This window comes from Bombus huntii, chromosome 6 (genome assembly GCF_024542735.1).
Source record: "Bombus huntii isolate Logan2020A chromosome 6, iyBomHunt1.1, whole genome shotgun sequence".
Taxonomy (NCBI): Eukaryota; Metazoa; Arthropoda; class Insecta; order Hymenoptera; family Apidae; genus Bombus; species Bombus huntii.
Window position 1 is genome coordinate 3933787 of NC_066243.1, and position 18439 is coordinate 3952225.

General features: G+C 35.5%; 1 protein-coding gene across 5 annotated transcripts in view; it reads right to left on the reverse strand.

Moving 5' to 3' along the window:
- LOC126866591 (uncharacterized) overlaps positions 1–18439 on the reverse strand; it is a 210347-nt gene that overhangs the window by 103768 nt on the left and 88140 nt on the right. For all 5 annotated transcript variants that reach the window (XM_050620394.1, XM_050620396.1, XM_050620395.1 and 2 more), the window contains exon 3: positions 8046–8294. In XM_050620394.1, the coding sequence (XP_050476351.1) occupies positions 8046–8294 (249 nt within the window). The remainder of the gene's footprint in view (positions 1–8045; positions 8295–18439) is intronic.

Here is an 18439-nt window from a genome sequence, read left to right on the forward strand (position 1 = left end):
TTCATCTTCCTCTATCGATAATGTATCATATTCGAGGAATGAAAATATATTCTGCAAACATAAAAGAACAAAATGGGTTTCATACCCATTTGTCTCGCGTTTCTCTATTGATTAATTCGATAACTTTGGTACTAACAACAATTGCTCATATTTCTGTATCAATTAACTCAATACCTTCAACAGTAAAAATATTTCATCTTCTTCTATCGATGATGTATCATATTCGAGGAATGAAAATATATTCTGCAAACATAAAAGAACAAAATGGGTTTCATAGCCATTTGTCTCGCGTTTCTCTATTGATTAATTCGATAACTTTGGTACCAACAACAATTGCTCATATTTCTGTATCAATTAACTCAATACCTTCAACAGTAAAAATATTTCATTTTTCTCTATCGATGATGTATCGTATTGGAAGAACGAAAATAAATTGTGGAAATTGTAGAAGACCAGAATCTTCTCGTAGCCATTCGCCAAGAATTTTCACGTACGTTATTTTTATCGTCCATCTAGTTGATTGCAACAGAAAAATGATTTAATAATATCAATATCATCGTCATACGACATGTCATTTCTACGACATTCTTCAGAACGTACTAACAAGAAACAAGCGTGCGTATCGAAGATAAAGTTCCGCTGTCGCTATGTCTTTTAAAAAACGTAATCCCGCGTATGGCAAAGAAAACCAATTGAATCTCGCGTGAAACTGAGAAACGTCATGTGTCTTCGATACGATACCAAAGAAGTGAAATGAAAGGTGCAATCTCAGCGAAATATCAAAACGTCAATCACACGTGGCTTTCGAGAAACTAGCCACTTGGGCGCGAAAACGAGTCATGATATTCAGTTTCCTAAACAACGTGCAGCCTGGAAACTTCATGTTTCACCGCACGTCGAAAATTCAACGGGAGCGGCCACGTCAAAAGCAGCACTTCGGCCGCGTGTCTTGATAAATTGATGTTTTCCAAAGCATTTTTCTTTTTATTTTCCACGCTCCGCAGCATCAACGACGGTTACACGCGTATTGCAGCCAAAATTGACGGCCGACATAACAAATTCCCGAGAAATTCGTTCTCTCACCTGCCGTTTATATTCCGTTCGCCGAGCTTTTCAAATTTTTAAACCGCACCGACTGTGTCTGGCCTACGAATATTTAATGCCGCTTCTCTTTACGATTCGGCGAGCTTAAGAAATTTACAGTCGCAACTTCAAGTTTACAGCTGACCTACATTCAGACGCTGGGTCGAGGCCTTTGCATTTCTTCGGTGGTGTCGCACTTTTTTTCGTTGAAAATAATTTAATCTTGAACGTCGCTCCGTTTTTTAAGCGTTTTACAAAATCTTCCAGATGCAAAGAATTTCGATGAAAAGTGTGGTAAACGATTTTTGCTGCTGTTACAAATATTTGAATTAATATCGAATGGTAGCGTTTCTCTAAGTGAGGTTTACGTTTCAGTTACATTTTTATTACTTACATACGGAAATTGTATATCTTTTTTACGATGGATTCGCGCTCTTTCGTTCGACGCTTTTATCGGAAGACTTTATTGGAAAATTAATTTTCTATTACACATGCCTTTCGGATATGAGCTGAAACCTTCTTTGTATTTGAAGCACGTCCCCGATGTATGTACTACGTATAGGTTCAATGAACTCGGTTAAATATAGCGACGACAGTGAATAATTTAGCAAGATCTAATCGTTTTCAGATTTCACATTTCACATTTCACATTATTGTCTGTTTCTGGCGTATTCAACACGCCGCACATAAAGGATATATCCTAATAAGCACGAAGATGGTATCCCATTGGGGGTAGCCACCCACATGATAAACAAACAGCTAAAAAATTCTACCAAATGTCCAAATTGGACAAATTGTGAATGTGAAATATTAAATAAAAAAAAAAGAAAACACGCCGTGCGAAAGATTCCAATAAAATAATATCATCGCAGATTCTAGCATTTTTGTTTGAAATTCTATTATTCTTACTATTATCTCAGTCTTGTTATTATTATTATTGCATCTTATACATATTGTACAGAATTTTGCAAATTTATATAACTTCAATTGCGTCATGTACATTTAATATACAGTGCTGTGAATAATTATAAATTCAAATGTATTTTTAGATGTTTCATAATATTAAAAGAAAAATTGAGCAAGTCGTTAATATTATTTCACATTGTAACGTAAAACAAAAATGAAGATACAACAAACGAAAATCGTGTTCTCTTCAAGTCTACAAACAATGAAAATTTCTCTTAAAATTGTTTTTCGCTGTGAGAAAACATGTTGTCTTTGATTATTTCTATTACTCTGTTAGGTACACTATCCACTAATTTATTTAAATCTTCGTTTCTCACAGGTTCTCGATCGAGTTCAGATCAGGACACAAAGTTGGTCACGGTGATGATTCCATTCGAAAATCTTGAAACCACTTTTTTGTAGCGGTGACAAGATGAATAGGAGCATTGTCTCGTTGAAAAATTGTCTTTTATCTTTTATTTCAACAAACATATCAAAACACGATCGGTGGTTTCTTGAAGATGTGGAAAAAATAATGCTAAGGGAATGTGTTCAAGTGCAAAATTATTCACAACACTGCATCTATAGCCAATTAATCACCAATAGTGTACTTAATTATCCTTATTTCTGCAATCTAACTTTTATTTGTCACTGTATGTCTTCGTACAAGCTCGGTGTATATTTAAATCCACGTTATAAATCACCGGAATTGCTGTTTAAGAAAACATCTACCTCGAAATATATCAAAGCTGGTTTAAACACTAAGAAAGATTTATCTGACACTTTTTAAATCCTACTTTATAAAACCAGAGTCGACTCTTTCGCCAGAATATTTGTACACAGAAGCGAACGCGCTACGTCAACACCGCAGGAACACATAGAGCAGAGACCCCCAGATGAAAATTGTCGGGTTAAAGCCGACGACAAGATGCTGCAGGAGTCGCAACGCGTGCGACTGGCCGACGGAATAATTTGATAGACTCGTATTAGCCTGAATTCCTACAATCCAGTTAGCTACCCTAGCCCTGATCCAGCCTCGTCCTGAATTTAGAGCAATTGACACGAACTGGAACACGCCGTGATAAACTAACGTTTCCGATAGGCTTCCTAAGACAGGTCGAACCGGCGTTCTCCGAGCCGGAAAACTGTAAAATGCATTCGAGGAACGTTCGAACTTGTTCGATTGCTGCAACTTCCAGATTTCGTCGTTTCATTAACTGTCCTTTGCCTTTAATCGCGATCGATTTATATCGAGTATTTCTAAGATGTTGGCGAATGGAAAATTAAATGGCGAAATAAGAACAAATTTTCTACTTTGTATTTTATATTTTATACTTACAGAGGCGTGTGTTCTAAGAAACTGAAGAGTAGATTTCAGCGATTGGTATTTTATTAATGATCGATCGGGTATAAGAATTTAATTTGTGATTGATGTCTCGGGTATTTGTATTGTTAAGGTGTGTTTCTTTGGAATTTCTCTATAAATTGATATTTGTTGCTATTCCTTTCCCTCATGCAAATTTATATAATCTACTGAAACAATAATTATGGTTATGAAAAATAATTATGAATCATGTAACTGTGATTATATAATGAATAATGTGATTATATAATGTGATAATGAAGTATTAGTAGTAACGCGATCAGTCGTAAATTAATCCGCTGAATTTCAACTTACCATTATTATTGCACGATTTTAACGAAATTTATTACAGACAGATCGTATTGCTGGCAAATATATTTTCTAAAAGAGTATTTTACAATGTTTACGAATTTGTACATAGCTCCACTATTTAGATCGTAATTTTTACGAATATAATTTTTGCAGAAACAATATCGATAATAAAACATTTGAAAATATGGAACTCGTATCTGTATCAAAAGAATCATATCAATAGTGAGAATTTATTCTTGCAATTCGTATGACAAAAAATTATTGTATACTATGTCTAAATATTTTGACTATTTAGACTATGTCCAAACGTTGATAACTACGCGTATACTATGTGTAGGAAGCGTTTATTTTCACATTCCCATTTAGTGAGATACAATTACATTAAGAGAAAGTGTTGCTCTTCTATAAATGTACGTCGATATTTTACTTTAGGCATACTCTAAACATGAAATAGTAAATCAAATATTTACACTATTTGCTACTACGTGTAGAAACCTGTTATTTTTTACATCTGAAATTCTTTTTTCACGTTTAGCGGGATTCAATGAAATTAAGAGAAGATTTCGCTACCCTGTACACGCACGTCGATATTCAATTTTGAACATAGTTTAAACATACGATAATGTAGTCAAATCTTCAAACTATTTATATTAATCTTCAAACTGAATATCGACGTGTATTATTTTACGGAACAGCAAAAGTTTCTGTCAATTTAATTAAGTCTGGCTAAACGAAAATGTGAAAGTAAGTGGTCCCTACACATAGTAGCGTGACTATGTTATTATCAACAATATTTTATTACTTTTCAGCAACGTGGAGCGATGCATTGCGATAAATACGATCAGCACGTTCATTTGTTACTCGCCAATGACGCGAATCTAATCTTGGAATATTAATCTGTGATGATTTTTTGCCATGTCAATCTGACACCAAGTGATAACTTGGAAAAGTGAGGGCTGGTTGATGGCTAATAGACATAACATAACATTACCGTTATTTTCTTCTGAACTTTGCTCTACGACTGGTAGGAAAGATTATTCGAATTTGATGTTTGCTACGCAAATTCAAAACAAACGTAGAGTATACGGAATAGCGCTAAATAATAATGGCAGATATGTACGTGGGACCACGACTCAGGCGGAAAATTTTTCTGTTTCCTCGGACGTTCATCGAATAGCAATGGAACTGCAAAGTATAAAAGGAATATAGGTTTAATGTTTCTGCTCGGAGCAGAAACGTTCCACGCGTGTGTGTTATACTGTAAACTGTAGAGCTAAACTTTGATCAGCCTCGTTGCTCGACAATGAGTGAACAGTGGAGCGTAAATTCTCATATTTGGAGCCGAGGAATAGAACATTTTTCTGATACACCGTACGAAAACCAAGATCATCGTAGTATTATTTTATAATGACGTGTGGAATTTATTTCCATCTTTCTATAAAATGAATTCTCGATATTGCGAGTTTAATGGAAATTCAATTTAATTTGCGAAAATTGTCTTGCTCAATGAGAGTCGAGTTACGTGAAAATATCAAGGTCTAGTAAATTTAAGAGTTGATTTGAAAGTCGGATAAACGAAGATAATTTCATTTTGTTCTACTTGACTTCGAAATTGAACTCGTTAAGAACCAATAATTCACAAAGATTTATTTACTTCTCTGTATTAAGTTACTTAGGTTAAAATAATTCCCCACGTTTGTCTAACAATTTTATTGTTAGAATATATACTACTATACTATGAAGCATACTATATACATATATATACTACGAAGCATATACTATTTTGCTTTAATATTCTTTGTGACTGGACACGGTCATTTCAAAACTTTATATCAAGAAATGTGGGATACACGTTTCTACATTTTTTAAATTATTTAACAATCACACGCGAAGAAAATTTCTAAACATTAAAACAGTTGATATTTCAATATTAATAGCGCAGAGGATATTCCGATAAATTTTTGAACGGAAGTGTAACAATCTCTGCTGCGTTAGATTCAGAAACGATTCTTTTATGAAATGCTCATAATTTTTTTGTTCATTGCTTTTATTAAATAATATGTAATTATAAACGATATTGACCCATATTATTCGTATGTTCATCGCAGTTATATTTATAATACTTTACAATATTCTTCAACTTTATTATACAACCTAGTAATTAAAAAGTGATTGAAAGAAAATTCTACTGTTTGAAATTGCTTGGAAATTTTCTACGGTTTCCTGCAAAAATTCGTTACGTACTTTACATTGCGCGTTTTACGTTTCATTCGTTACAGTCCATTAATATTCAATGACAACGTCCGATCAACTGAAAATTAACGCACGTGAAAAGTTCTTTGCTTTGGCATTAAATAGAAATCTTCCAGTCCTTGCTGCGATTCTGCTTCTAATTTTAACTTATTACATGTAGCCCAAGTAAACAGTTATCATACATTGTTAGTTAAACTATCACGTGTTGGAAAATTTGTTGGGTAAGTGGCGGCGAATGACGTATGCTGGCAAAACTTTCGATAGGTGATGTAATTTAATCAGGCCATCAGGTTTTTATAATCTTCTCTGTTAATCCACCACAGGCATATGTAGCTAATTACGCTCGAATATTTTCTGCAATTCTAGACATCAACATTTTCCGCTTCGTAATGTAGCAATCACCAGTACTGAAGATAATTTAAAACTCGAGATCAGGCATTTCCGAGATTTGTATTTTATGCGCAAAATGTTTCTAAAACGTCAGGGACTTGTGTATTATATAACTTCAATCTCCGTACGAAGTCTCAGTTTTATCAGAGAGTAAAGTTTTATTATAATTATACTACGAACGTTCGTTTAAAACATGTTTATTCCAAATGATAGCTATACTGTGGTTACCACTCTATTTATTATAACATTTATATACTACTCGACTCCAAGTATACAGGGTGTCTGCGAAATTATGCTACAAACGTTCGGTTGGTGATTTTACAGACAAAAAATAGTCGGAGAAGAAGAATAACATTTTTCCCTTTGAAGCTTTGTTTTCCAGAGAAATTAGCTGCAAGCTATCCGTCAGATAGCCGTGTGCTAATTGTAAGTTTCCATATAATATAATTATATATAATTTAATAAGATAAGCAGAGTTACGTGTACAGCAACACGGTCGACTTGTTACGTAAATAAAATGATTTACAAAAAGTAATACCCTTGTCCTTATTTATGAAAGCATTCCAAACGCGGACAGTGCGGAAATAAGATAACAGCAACGATAGGAAGCAAACCGTGACACTGTTCACGTTGATAAATATCGACAGAAGGGGAAAGAGAACTCGGATAACTGGAAACCTACAATTAGATCACACGGATACCTGGCGGACCTTCAAACCGATTTTTCTTGAAAACGAAGCCTCAATTTCTTAGGTACGACGCGCCACTATAGTGGCTCACTTTACTTACTCATTCGCTCACCGTTTGAAGTAAACTAACTTTTTCATTTGTCTTGCTTCACACTTCTTTTGCCCTCGCAATAACAGTGTTATAACAGTGTTAACAATATACAGGAAGAATATATAGTCTTTGTTTTCGATACCAATTGTTGCTTTTCGTTAAAATAAATATACCATTGTTAGATGCTCTTTTCAACACGCCAATCCGTATCCTTATAATTTTTTGGAATCTTTAACCTCAAAATGTAGCTTCAAAATAGAAAACGAAGAGCAATTTGAAAAGCACTATCGCGCTATGAGTGTAAAAATTGTGACCTGGGTCTATGTGTCGTACAGCGTTTTAAAACATATCACTCCCAACTGTATTATTAATTATTAAAGTAAGTCATTAAAGTTATATTCGTCATACCTTTAAGAAAAATTATAATTTAATTATCAAAAACTTCCTTCCAATGTTCTTGCGTAGAGAACAGCATCATCCGTCACATATTGCAGTGCTGTATCGTTTTCGCGTCAAACTCTGCCGTACGGAGAAACAGCCCCGTACAAAAATCAAAAGGTTAAAGGAAACAATGTTATTCTTCTTTTTCTACCAATTTTTGCGTGCAGAATCATCAGGCAACCGCTTATACCGTGATTTCGAGGCACTCTGTATTAAATTTCCTATCGTTCGGAGGTAGAGATGAAACGTGTAGAACCTGACTGAAAAACGCGCCGCTGGAAGACGAGAACAGGTGCAAATTGCAGAAGACTAAAAAGCCTGTGTATGTTTAAATAATTAACAACGTCTCACCGTCGAATGTGTGTTTACCAAACAGCAAATATTGCCAAAATCGTGGAAAAACGCATCGTTGGACGCTCGATGGCCTGGCGTCTGAAAAGGGAAAGTATCGTTTTGCACAGACAGAATGTCGACTTACCAAGCATCTTGGAACCCTGAACAGGACTCAGAGGGTAAAAATCGCCGTGGAGAGGGCAATGGAAGCCAACCCTGCGCTCTCTTCTTCGCGCCCTTCTAGTCAACGTGCAAAGCAGCACGCCGAGGGCGAGCATAAGGGCGCCCACGACTATGCAGATCGGTCCCAGAATCCGCGAATTGCCCGTGAACGCGATTCTAGCCGCGTACGAGTCCTTGTCTTCATCCTGGCCGGGACCGCGATACGACGCAGCTGAAACAGACAAATGAAGCACGCGTAAGCACCAAGTCAAGCGATATCGGTCATTTTCCCGCCCTCTGGTGAACGATTAATCGACACCTGTGTGGCGGTAATTTCTCTCTTTTCTTTGCTTCGACTCTCCTTCGCGTCCCTTTCGAAACGATCGCCTCTTTTCTGTTCCTTTCGACCGTTCTTTTTTTTTTTTTTTTTTTTTTTTTTTTTTTTTTTATCGCTTTGAATTTCTTTTCCTCGTATTAAACGAGAACTCGCGAACAACGATGGAATTTTTAAGGCGCGGCGGATAAAGGGACGCGTAATGAGGTTTCGTAATTCAAAGCCCGGACCTGGGACCAGCTTCCCTCTACCTTCTTTCGGGATTTTCGGCCGCGTTATTAATGTTTCAAATTTAATCTCGCCGAGTGCTCGCGGCTAAGTTCACGCTTCCACGAACGTGCGCGCCATATCAAACTGCTGGGCAATACTCGCTGCGAAGAAACGGTGCAAAAGGGAACAAACAGAGAAAAAGAGAGGGAGAGGGGGAAAGAGGCGAAAGAGAGAGAAAGGTGATTTTGCAGGGCAGGTGATTTTCAATTAAATAAGCAAGGAAAGACGACGGTGGGATTGCTAGTACCGTTTCGAACCCATTACAGGGAAATTGGTACTTGCCGCGTGAAAATTATGATCGGCGATAATATCCCACCGTCGTGGTTAATTAAGCTCCTTCAAATTGCGATAGACGTTTGTTGCAAGGACAAGTTAAAGAAACAAGCTTTCTAGCAGTGTTTTGCTACACGCTGCAGTTTCACTTCTGGAGATGGATGCAGACCAAGTGACCCAAATTTCGGTCTGATCAATTTTTGTTGTTAAATGCTGCAGCCGATAAACGGTAATTGCAGTTTGAAATAGAAACGCCGTTGGTTAAGTGAGAGAAAAAACAAAGGAATTGGCTGTTTCCAGAGTTTTCTGCAAAGTGCTCTGTTTTTTCGCCAGTGCACCATCTTCTTTCTTAATATATAATCTTTAATTTCTATATTAAACTTTAGCTCCTGAAATGACGTATCGTATTAGATTTCAGAAATTTCAATGAATAAAAAGACAGTACTTTGTAATCAACGTAATAAAAAGACAGTATATTGTAATCAACATACTTAAGGATATTAAGTAACATGTAATCTTAGAACATAAGCAATAATACAATGATATTATTCACGTTATTTTTAAAAACTACATTTCTCTGTTTAAACATATAACGTAGAAATATCGACGATGAAGAATTAAACGTTTATTTGTATAATAAATATAAAATATTAATAAATTCCTGCAACACAAGTCTCGACGACCTTCCAGTCTAAACTCTCTCTGCCATACTCACACAACCCGCATGTAACCATTCAATAATATGAGTATCACGTTAATACCATGTATTTCATTTATTATAATAAATTAACTACATTTATTCCCATAAAAAGCGATGTGTTTAAGAGGCCCAAATTTCGTTTGCTGATGAATCTTTCTTGTTAGGTGCTCCTGCCTGTAAGTGGCGATTGGAATTTAAAATAGAAATGTCGCTAGTTCAGTGACAGCAGAAACGAAGGAATTCGCCACTAGATTACGTCTTAATATACGAAGTCGTATTTCAACATCTAAAGTATGTAATTCTAGAATTTATTTTTGGCGACGCTTGGAATATTGCTTCTATTTTTATATTCCAAAGTGGCGATCTCGTTCTGTCACTTATCTATATATTATTGTTGGCAATTATATTAAAAAATGCCTTTGAAATTATTTAAATAAAAATTGACGCGTGTTTTGGAAAGAAATACGAAAAAGGGTCATCGAATGAAAGCGAAGAAGAGCAAGAGGTGGCGTGCTTCAAAATGACTTAAATGCGTCAGGAGTTTTTATGGAACTTAACTACCATGTCACGCGAGAGTTAAATCTCTATTGTTATTAAAATTCAACCTAATCTCAATTTGCATAGTATAAACGAAATAATTTAATTAATTTTTCTTCCAGGAGATGGAATTTCTCGTCTCTGAGAACTACAAATTTCGTGTAAAATCTAAAATTTGCGAATGGAATTTGTTAGAAATCACGGAAAATTTAAATATCTTACTGACAAGTGAACTTGAGCATTCGTTGTGCTTGCATCGTACGAACGTGTGTTCTTATTGCCAAATTTTTTCACTATTGTACACGCAATAGAGACTTTCATCGTTTGTAAATAGTCTACAGCTGCTTATGCGTTTATGGGAAATTTAATACTAGAACTATCACACAAGTCAAATTGACTGGTTCTACAATTTTATTTTAAAATTCCTACTTCATGTTATATTTTTCTCCGCAATGATGTAATGACTTTCTCAACGATAACTAAAAGAATAATATAATGAACTTTATTTTGTTTTTTATGCATTCAAACTGAAAATAATTTCGTATCAAGGCTACTTATACCAATATCAGTAAAAATGACTGGTACTTGTCAAAGTGTAAAAGGGTGCTGCAATCTGTTTAACGAACCCCAAATAACCAGTTTCCTCGTTTTGTACAATTTGCCACAAGTTTTTAACATTTTTACTGCGTATCATTCAATATGACGATATCAGTTATCAGGAAAATTCAGGATCGATCGCTAGATCGCTAGATGCTAACACTAGAAATACCACATCAGTCAAAATGACTGGTTCTACAATTTTATAAACGTGTCAAGCCTCATTTAGGGATCCCAGATGGATTAAAAAATACCAAAAATGTACTACGTAACATGGAATTGCTTCTGTAAGAAAGTAATAAATCAATAAATATAAAAATATTCTATTATTACGTATTTTTTAAAGACATTTTCACTGGTTTTGAATGAAAACACGCTGAAATATGTAAAATATTCAAAGTATAGAGCTCGCCATAATATTTATCAAGAGAGAAAAGTCTCTACTCAACTTCCATTTCCTTAGTCTTGTTCGTAAAAAATATAAATTCGCTGTTTATAAGTAATTAATAAACACGATGGAATATTCTTCAGGCTACTGGCAAGTTTCGTAGATGCTTCGATTTTAGAATAACAAAAGCATACATAAACATACGATGGCTAACGCACACACGGTCAGATGCAATTCACGGGACGTGTTAAAATTAACTTAACGCGGTACGAACAACACTAACGCGTTCGTGTCACCGCGCTGTTCACCGGAACTGTGAACGTCGTATTGCAAACTAGTCCGTGTATGGACATATAATATGCGTTCTGTTGATAATCACTAGGTAAATCATTCGCTAATGATGCAAGTAAATTAATTGGAAAACTCCTGTTCCATGAACGTCAAAACTTGACTATAATGTTTTCGTCGAAATTTTCAGTATAATGGGACGTCGAGGGTCCTAGCTACAGCCGATTTGCTCCAAATTTAGAATACTCTTGCTCCTTTTTAATCCCCTTAGGCTATTTTCTTCCCTACCACGTCTTTAGGATTAAACCAACCAATTAATTCAATTTCTGCCTTCTCTTCTCAAAAGTCATCAGAATTCCTCCCTTGCTTTAATTCTCCGAAGAATACAAATTGGGAACTAAAATTACATAAAATTTCTAATTATCCATTACAATTTATTACACGTAATTTAATGTTACTATTACATTCTAATTAATTTGTAACGATATTTTATCACCTACATACAGATCTCTGTGTTTTTCTTTACAACAGATTTTTTTTACCTAAATAATTACCGAAATTGTTGAGCAAATTAAATTTTTTTATTAAAGCAGTTGTTGTCTTTACGTATAGGAAGATATGAAGAAGCTGCTCCGCGTTAGTTTTACATACCGAGAACACTGTTCTATCTCGCAAATGTTAACGATCGACATCAGTTAGAAATGACGAAGTTTAATTGCGAAATGATCTGGCGCCTGTTAAGATCTCGTACTCTGACGACGTGTTTATGAGCGAGTCCAAGTGTTGGAATTTCATTTGTATGCAAAAGTTCTAATGTAGTAGCTTCTGTCAAAGACCTGAGAAACTTACCTGCCACTTATCTCGTACCGTGTTAATTTGCACGATAACAGGACGCACGTATGTTTGCCAAGTGGTCGTATATAAAACTGATAAACTCGACTGACAGATCTTATTTCGTGTTTATTTTCACATTAATCCATTAATTTGTGATTCCAAAAGAGATACATTTTCTTCTAACGGGAACTATACGATCACGAAGAGGATTAGCATTACAAAAGTAATGTGATTTGCGAGATCTCTCGTTGCATAAAGAAGACATATTTTTCTAATCCAACTAGAAGAAACCATGTAAATATGCTTTTTGAAAAACACGTTCGAACATAGATGCAGCCACTTCATTGCATAAACATTGAGATTACGTAGCTGGAGGTTGTCAAATAAAATAGAACGTAGCTTAATACAACGATCACTAACTTGATCAAGCTTTATCATCTCAAAGCTTCAACAAATTCGATCGTAAAAAAGATTTTTAAAGTGGCACGCAGAGCCGTAAGCACGATCTCTTCGTTTTTTAAATTCAGGTACTAAGAGATCTCAGAAAAATGTGGCAGGCGTGTATAATCCTCGAGAAACGTTCATCCTCCTTCTGATAGGATTTTCTCCAAAATGAGATGCTAACGATAAACATTGCAATCTCCACGTAATTTCAAATTGCTCACATCAGCAAGGAGAATGTATTTGCTAGATAAAATCTGATAAGCCGCCGTCGTATTGTAAAGAACGATTAATTTGCTGATGGTGTGAATGTCGTAAATAGTAACCAACCATCTTCAAGGAAGACATTCGCAATCCTGAAGGGATAGCAGTTTTTATGATTATGCGACAATTTCCTTCACGCTTCCGTTAAAGCTTCTCCTCGTTTAACCAGAACGTATGGCTGTCTCGATGTCATGATTCGTTTAGAGAGACTTGTCTGGCTGAAAATCGTACGTTCAAAAGTATCGAAATTTTTAATCGCTTCTGGTGGAACATAGAGTAGATCGTGGAAATAATTTGAATCTTCTATTATTTGTATGGATATAAGTAATATTTATATTATAATATGATATTATTAATATACTTATTATTATTATTGTATAATTAATATTATAGAATTATATTCAAGCTACACTCAGCAATAATATTACGTAATTAATATGATTATATTATTATTTATTATTAAATTTATTCTCCTTCTACGAGTCTTACGTATTACACCAATATATTTCCAGTATTACGTATTTTTGTGAATACTACGCGTTCTGCCAGACATTTTGAAATTTCATTGCCACTTTAATGAAACGCGTATCGTATTGATAAAATTTGAAACGAATCTGGAACTGCATATGCATAAGGTATTTATTGCAAGTATACGCTTCGCAGATATCGCCAAAGTATCTGAACATTGCATTAATAACTCACGATATTTAGTATCACTATGTTTAACATTGATATATATATTTGAGATTAAATACCGTTCGTGTCATATAATAATTACTAGCTGCATGTTTGTTATAAATGTCTTGCAACTTCAGAGAACAACAATCGTTCTACGTAGTCGTGCAAGAATACTTAATTAAAACATTTATAGTAAAAAGAGATAAACCTGACAAATTGTTAGAAAATTATTCAATTAATTCTCCGATCGATCAAGGATTATTACCTCATTAAGTGTGAAATCTTAATAAAGTTGAATATGCTAATAATTCTCATTAATTACCATATATGTAATGAGGTTAATGCATTCATTGCTTCAGCCAATTTAGATATTCGTGTTAACAGGTTTGCAATTACTATAGATCTCTTATTATATTTTTTCTATCGCAATATACCGTATTTTATATATATATATATATATATGTCGGATTAACATTAGAACTTAGGGCGCGTAACGATCCTCCGTTTGAATTAGCCATCATTTTACAAAACAGAGATTATATTTACGCGTATATACAAGATTTTACAAAGTATAATGAATATTAAGTTTAACGAATAATAAGATTAACAAATAATAAGTTTAACGAATGATAAGATTAACGAATAATAAGTTTAACGAATACTAAGATTAATGAATAATATGTTTTACGAATAATAAGTTTAACGAATAATGAGTTTAATGAACGCTACTAACAATGTTCTTGGGTTCAAACGAATCCACGGTCAACGGGATAACTCTTTACTATGCGTAGAATAATTTTAGGCACAAAAATACGATTGCTGAGACGCTCGGTATACTGCTCGATGTGTCACTTTCCAAGGCGATCACACGAATAATAATCTGATGGAAATCTTTCTCGCTGTACGATTGCATTTGTTTGTTATATGCTCGTTGGAAGCATCGAGAAGGTTCCAATCGCCGTTGCTAGGCAGTTTCTGCCAAAAGTTTGATGTATACTTGTTGGAAGCATCGAGAAAGTTCCAAACGCCGTTGCTAGGCAGCTTCTGTCTGGAGTTTGATTGTTAATACAACGTGTGTCCCATTATATCGACACCTCCAAAGTACAATCCTATGTGGCCAGGCCCGTTCTTGAAGCCGTATGCCGCCACAAGCACATTTCTAGAGAGAACCATATAACCACTCCACACCTTCGTCAGGCAAAACGTTTATCCCGTGACCGTGGCTACGTTCGGCGACCAGTTGTCACCTCGAACCCAATTTCGCTATCACAAATCTCGAACAATTACAATCAGATCGAATGACAACAACTGCTTAATTACAGCTATGATAAAATCTAAGCTAAAGCATTAGAGGACTTTTCTCAAAATTGCAAAGGAAAGGCTCCTGTTTTCCTTTCATCTCCGACATATATATCTACAATTCAACAATTTTCAATAATATTCAACAATTGAAAAGATTGCAAATATCATTAGTATAGAGATAATCAATACTAATGAATCAACAAGAAATTTCGTTTTATCACGATGACAGTGATCAATTGTATACATGGAAAATATCACGAACTATATAAAATATGTAATGTACCTGATTGAAGTCGCCGATCAATTATTAAACAAATAATTGCAATTTGTTTGTTGATTGTTTAAAAACGTAATGAGTGACGCTTCTCATCGTCTTCTTTCACGTGGTATCAGCTACTACAAACCGGTTAGACTATCCAGATGATTACGAGTCAACTATACAAAATATGTACTGTAACTGAAATCGTCGATCCACTTTTAAACAAATAATTAGAATTTGTTTGTTGATTTTTTAAAAACGTAATGAGTAACGCTTTTCATCGTCTTCTTTCACGTGGTATCAGCTACTACAAACCGGTTAGACTATCCAGATGATTACGAGTCAACTATACAAAATATGTACTGTAACTGAAATCGCCGATCAATTATTAAACAAATAATTGCGATTTGTTTGTTGATTTTTTAGAAACGTAATGAGTGACGCTTCTCATCGTCTTCTTTCACGTGGTATCAGCTACTACAAACCGGTTAGACTATCCAGATGATTACGAGTTAACTATACAAAATATGTACTGTAACTGGAATCGTCCATCGACTTTTAAATAAATAATTAGAATTTATCTCGTAAAAAAAAGTGATGCTTTGGATCATTTTTTATCCGTGTACTATTATCTACTACAATATTATCTACTACTTTCAGATATTTATAAGCAACTGTACGTATGGAGCTAAAAATGTGAAAAATACACAAGAAATCTTACTTTTCACCGAGAGATCGGATACAGAGAATTCCCCTGCGTTTCAAGTTGATTCACGTTATACTTTCATCATCTTTTTCGATCCACCGGAAGATAGTGATTACTCATGGAAACACGTGGGAGAGTATTAAACGAGCTTTCCTGCGAGCCACTGGAGAAAGTCATTCTCCTATGCAGCGATCTTTATAAGGGAAGAAACTCGGAAGACAGAGAAGAAACGAACGAGGCATACGTAACTTAACTCGTTTTCGATTTCATTATACGCGAAATCTGTATGCAGATTCGAACGCGTAGGCGGGCGAGAAACTGCTTGTAGAGACTGAAAGAATCGTTTAAAGTTTAAAAACGCTTATTAACGTTCGAAAGTAACCAGACACTTGCCTGTTTCAAATGTACCATTATGCGCCTTACGGACATTAATATGTCACTTTAATGAATTTCATTCATCAATTTGCTGCATAACAAAGTATTTCTTTTCGTTTCGATTATGAAAGAAAAACAAGAGCAAACATCAAGGCAAACAATAATGGAACAAATATTACTTGTAAAAAAATATCGAGCCTCTGGGTATTCAAAATAGATTGTAAACTAAAATTAATAATATCGATGGTAGATCGTATAAGAAAGTAGAACTCGTAAAACTTATATTTTTAGCTAAAGTATATACAAGAGTACCAGAGCAACGATCTCTCGGGCTGTTCAACTCGAACCTTAAAATTTTCGTTCCAGAATACAACCTGATCAAGATGATTTTTAACGACTTAAACTGCAATTGTATGATAAAATATAGAGATGAGAGTAAAAGGTGGATAAGAAAAAATAGAAACCAAAAAGATATTTTTAAAGCGTAACTAAGAATAGTGCAATTTCTAGGAAACTAAAATAGTTTAAATCGAATCAAGTACAAGATTTTAGTCTTCTCGTGGACCATCTCGAGAATGAAACTGCGTATTTTGAAAATTTTCGGAGACCAGTTCTCCAAATTCTATACAAATATTAAGATGAAAGCAACGTTTTCCCATTTTCTGATCTCACAGCAAGCCATTTACTTGCACGTTGCAGCAAAGCAACTCGTCAACGCGAAACCTTCGTAGACTCCAGCTAAAGAGAATAAGAAATCTCCTAGCTTCTCTTTCGACCATCTTAAGAACATTTCTGAAAACTTTATGCGAATCAGCTTCGCGTAATCCCGTCGAATTTCATATAAATCCAACTGAGACGAGAAAACATGCAACTTTTACCAGTGTGAGATTCAGCTGAAAGCTACTTGCGCATTGTTCCGAAGAAACCTGTCAACCTTAGATCTCGATAGCTGGTGAAAAATAAGAAATTTCCCGATACGTGATCCAACATGTAAAGTAGCCGGTTGGTGAGCGTAGAAGGAGCAAACGGCGGGGAACGAAAGGGAAATGGGCTACAGGACCGGTCTCATCGACAGAGCCAGAGGCAAGAAAAAGAATGGCGAAAGAGGTTGGAAGGACTGACCGGTTTTGATAAATCGGTTGGTAACAACGGTCCGGACCCGTATCCGAGAAACCGTGGCCAAACAAGTAAACGACCAGCTGTTGCCCGTTAGTGAGTCTTTCTTCCTCTGCTTCTTCTTCTGCTCCTTCTCCTTCTTCTTCTTCTTCATTGCCCTCTCCTTCTTCGTGACATAAACGCTGCATTGCCATCACCGAGTTCGATCACCTCAAAGAATAGTGGTTCTCAAATGGTGTACCGTAACGAGCCGAGCAAAATGGCCGATAGATTCTGAAGCGAAGATAAAGGCTGCGTGACGCGAATCTCAACAGCCCTCTTAGCCGTGTATCAAGAAGCGAGATTTCAATTTCCAAGCTGCTCAGTTTCAGAGAGTTGAGCAAATATTCGTGCGTCTGCTCGGTTGTTCTTTCGAGCACCTTGAAAGTGCGCTTTACCTCAAAATTCCATTAAAATGGTAATTCAGCTGATAGATCGTCCGTGGTGCTGCGAGATGTCGAAGAGGATTCTTCAATTATCCGTGTTACGGCGATTTCTTCGGATAACATCGAAGAATCTAATCGAAAACATCGCTCGTAAGACAAAGAAACTTTCTCTAACTACACGATACTTGGACAATTTTTCTTTGTATCATTAGGTTGCGTAGCGAGTTCGATATTTCTTCAATGGAACGTCGCCAATCACTGTGCCAGATCTAGGTAATCGATGCACGTGTGCATTATTAATTGCAAATTAATCTTTGCAAATGCATTAACACGTTCGTCGCCCAGCGTGATTCGGATAAGTTCCCTGCGGGGTCCAAATCCGACCACCGGTACGCAGAACGTAAATAGAGCGACAAACGGGAATTTATTGTTTATCGCCTTCGATTCATTGTAAAGAAAAGATTATTTAGTTCTGAAATGGAGAAAGCGATAAGTTTTCCAGGTAGACTATTCCGAGGGATCTCAGATCTTTCATTTAGTCGATAAGCATACTTGTGAGACGTACATCAGTGATTTTTTCATCCTCAAAA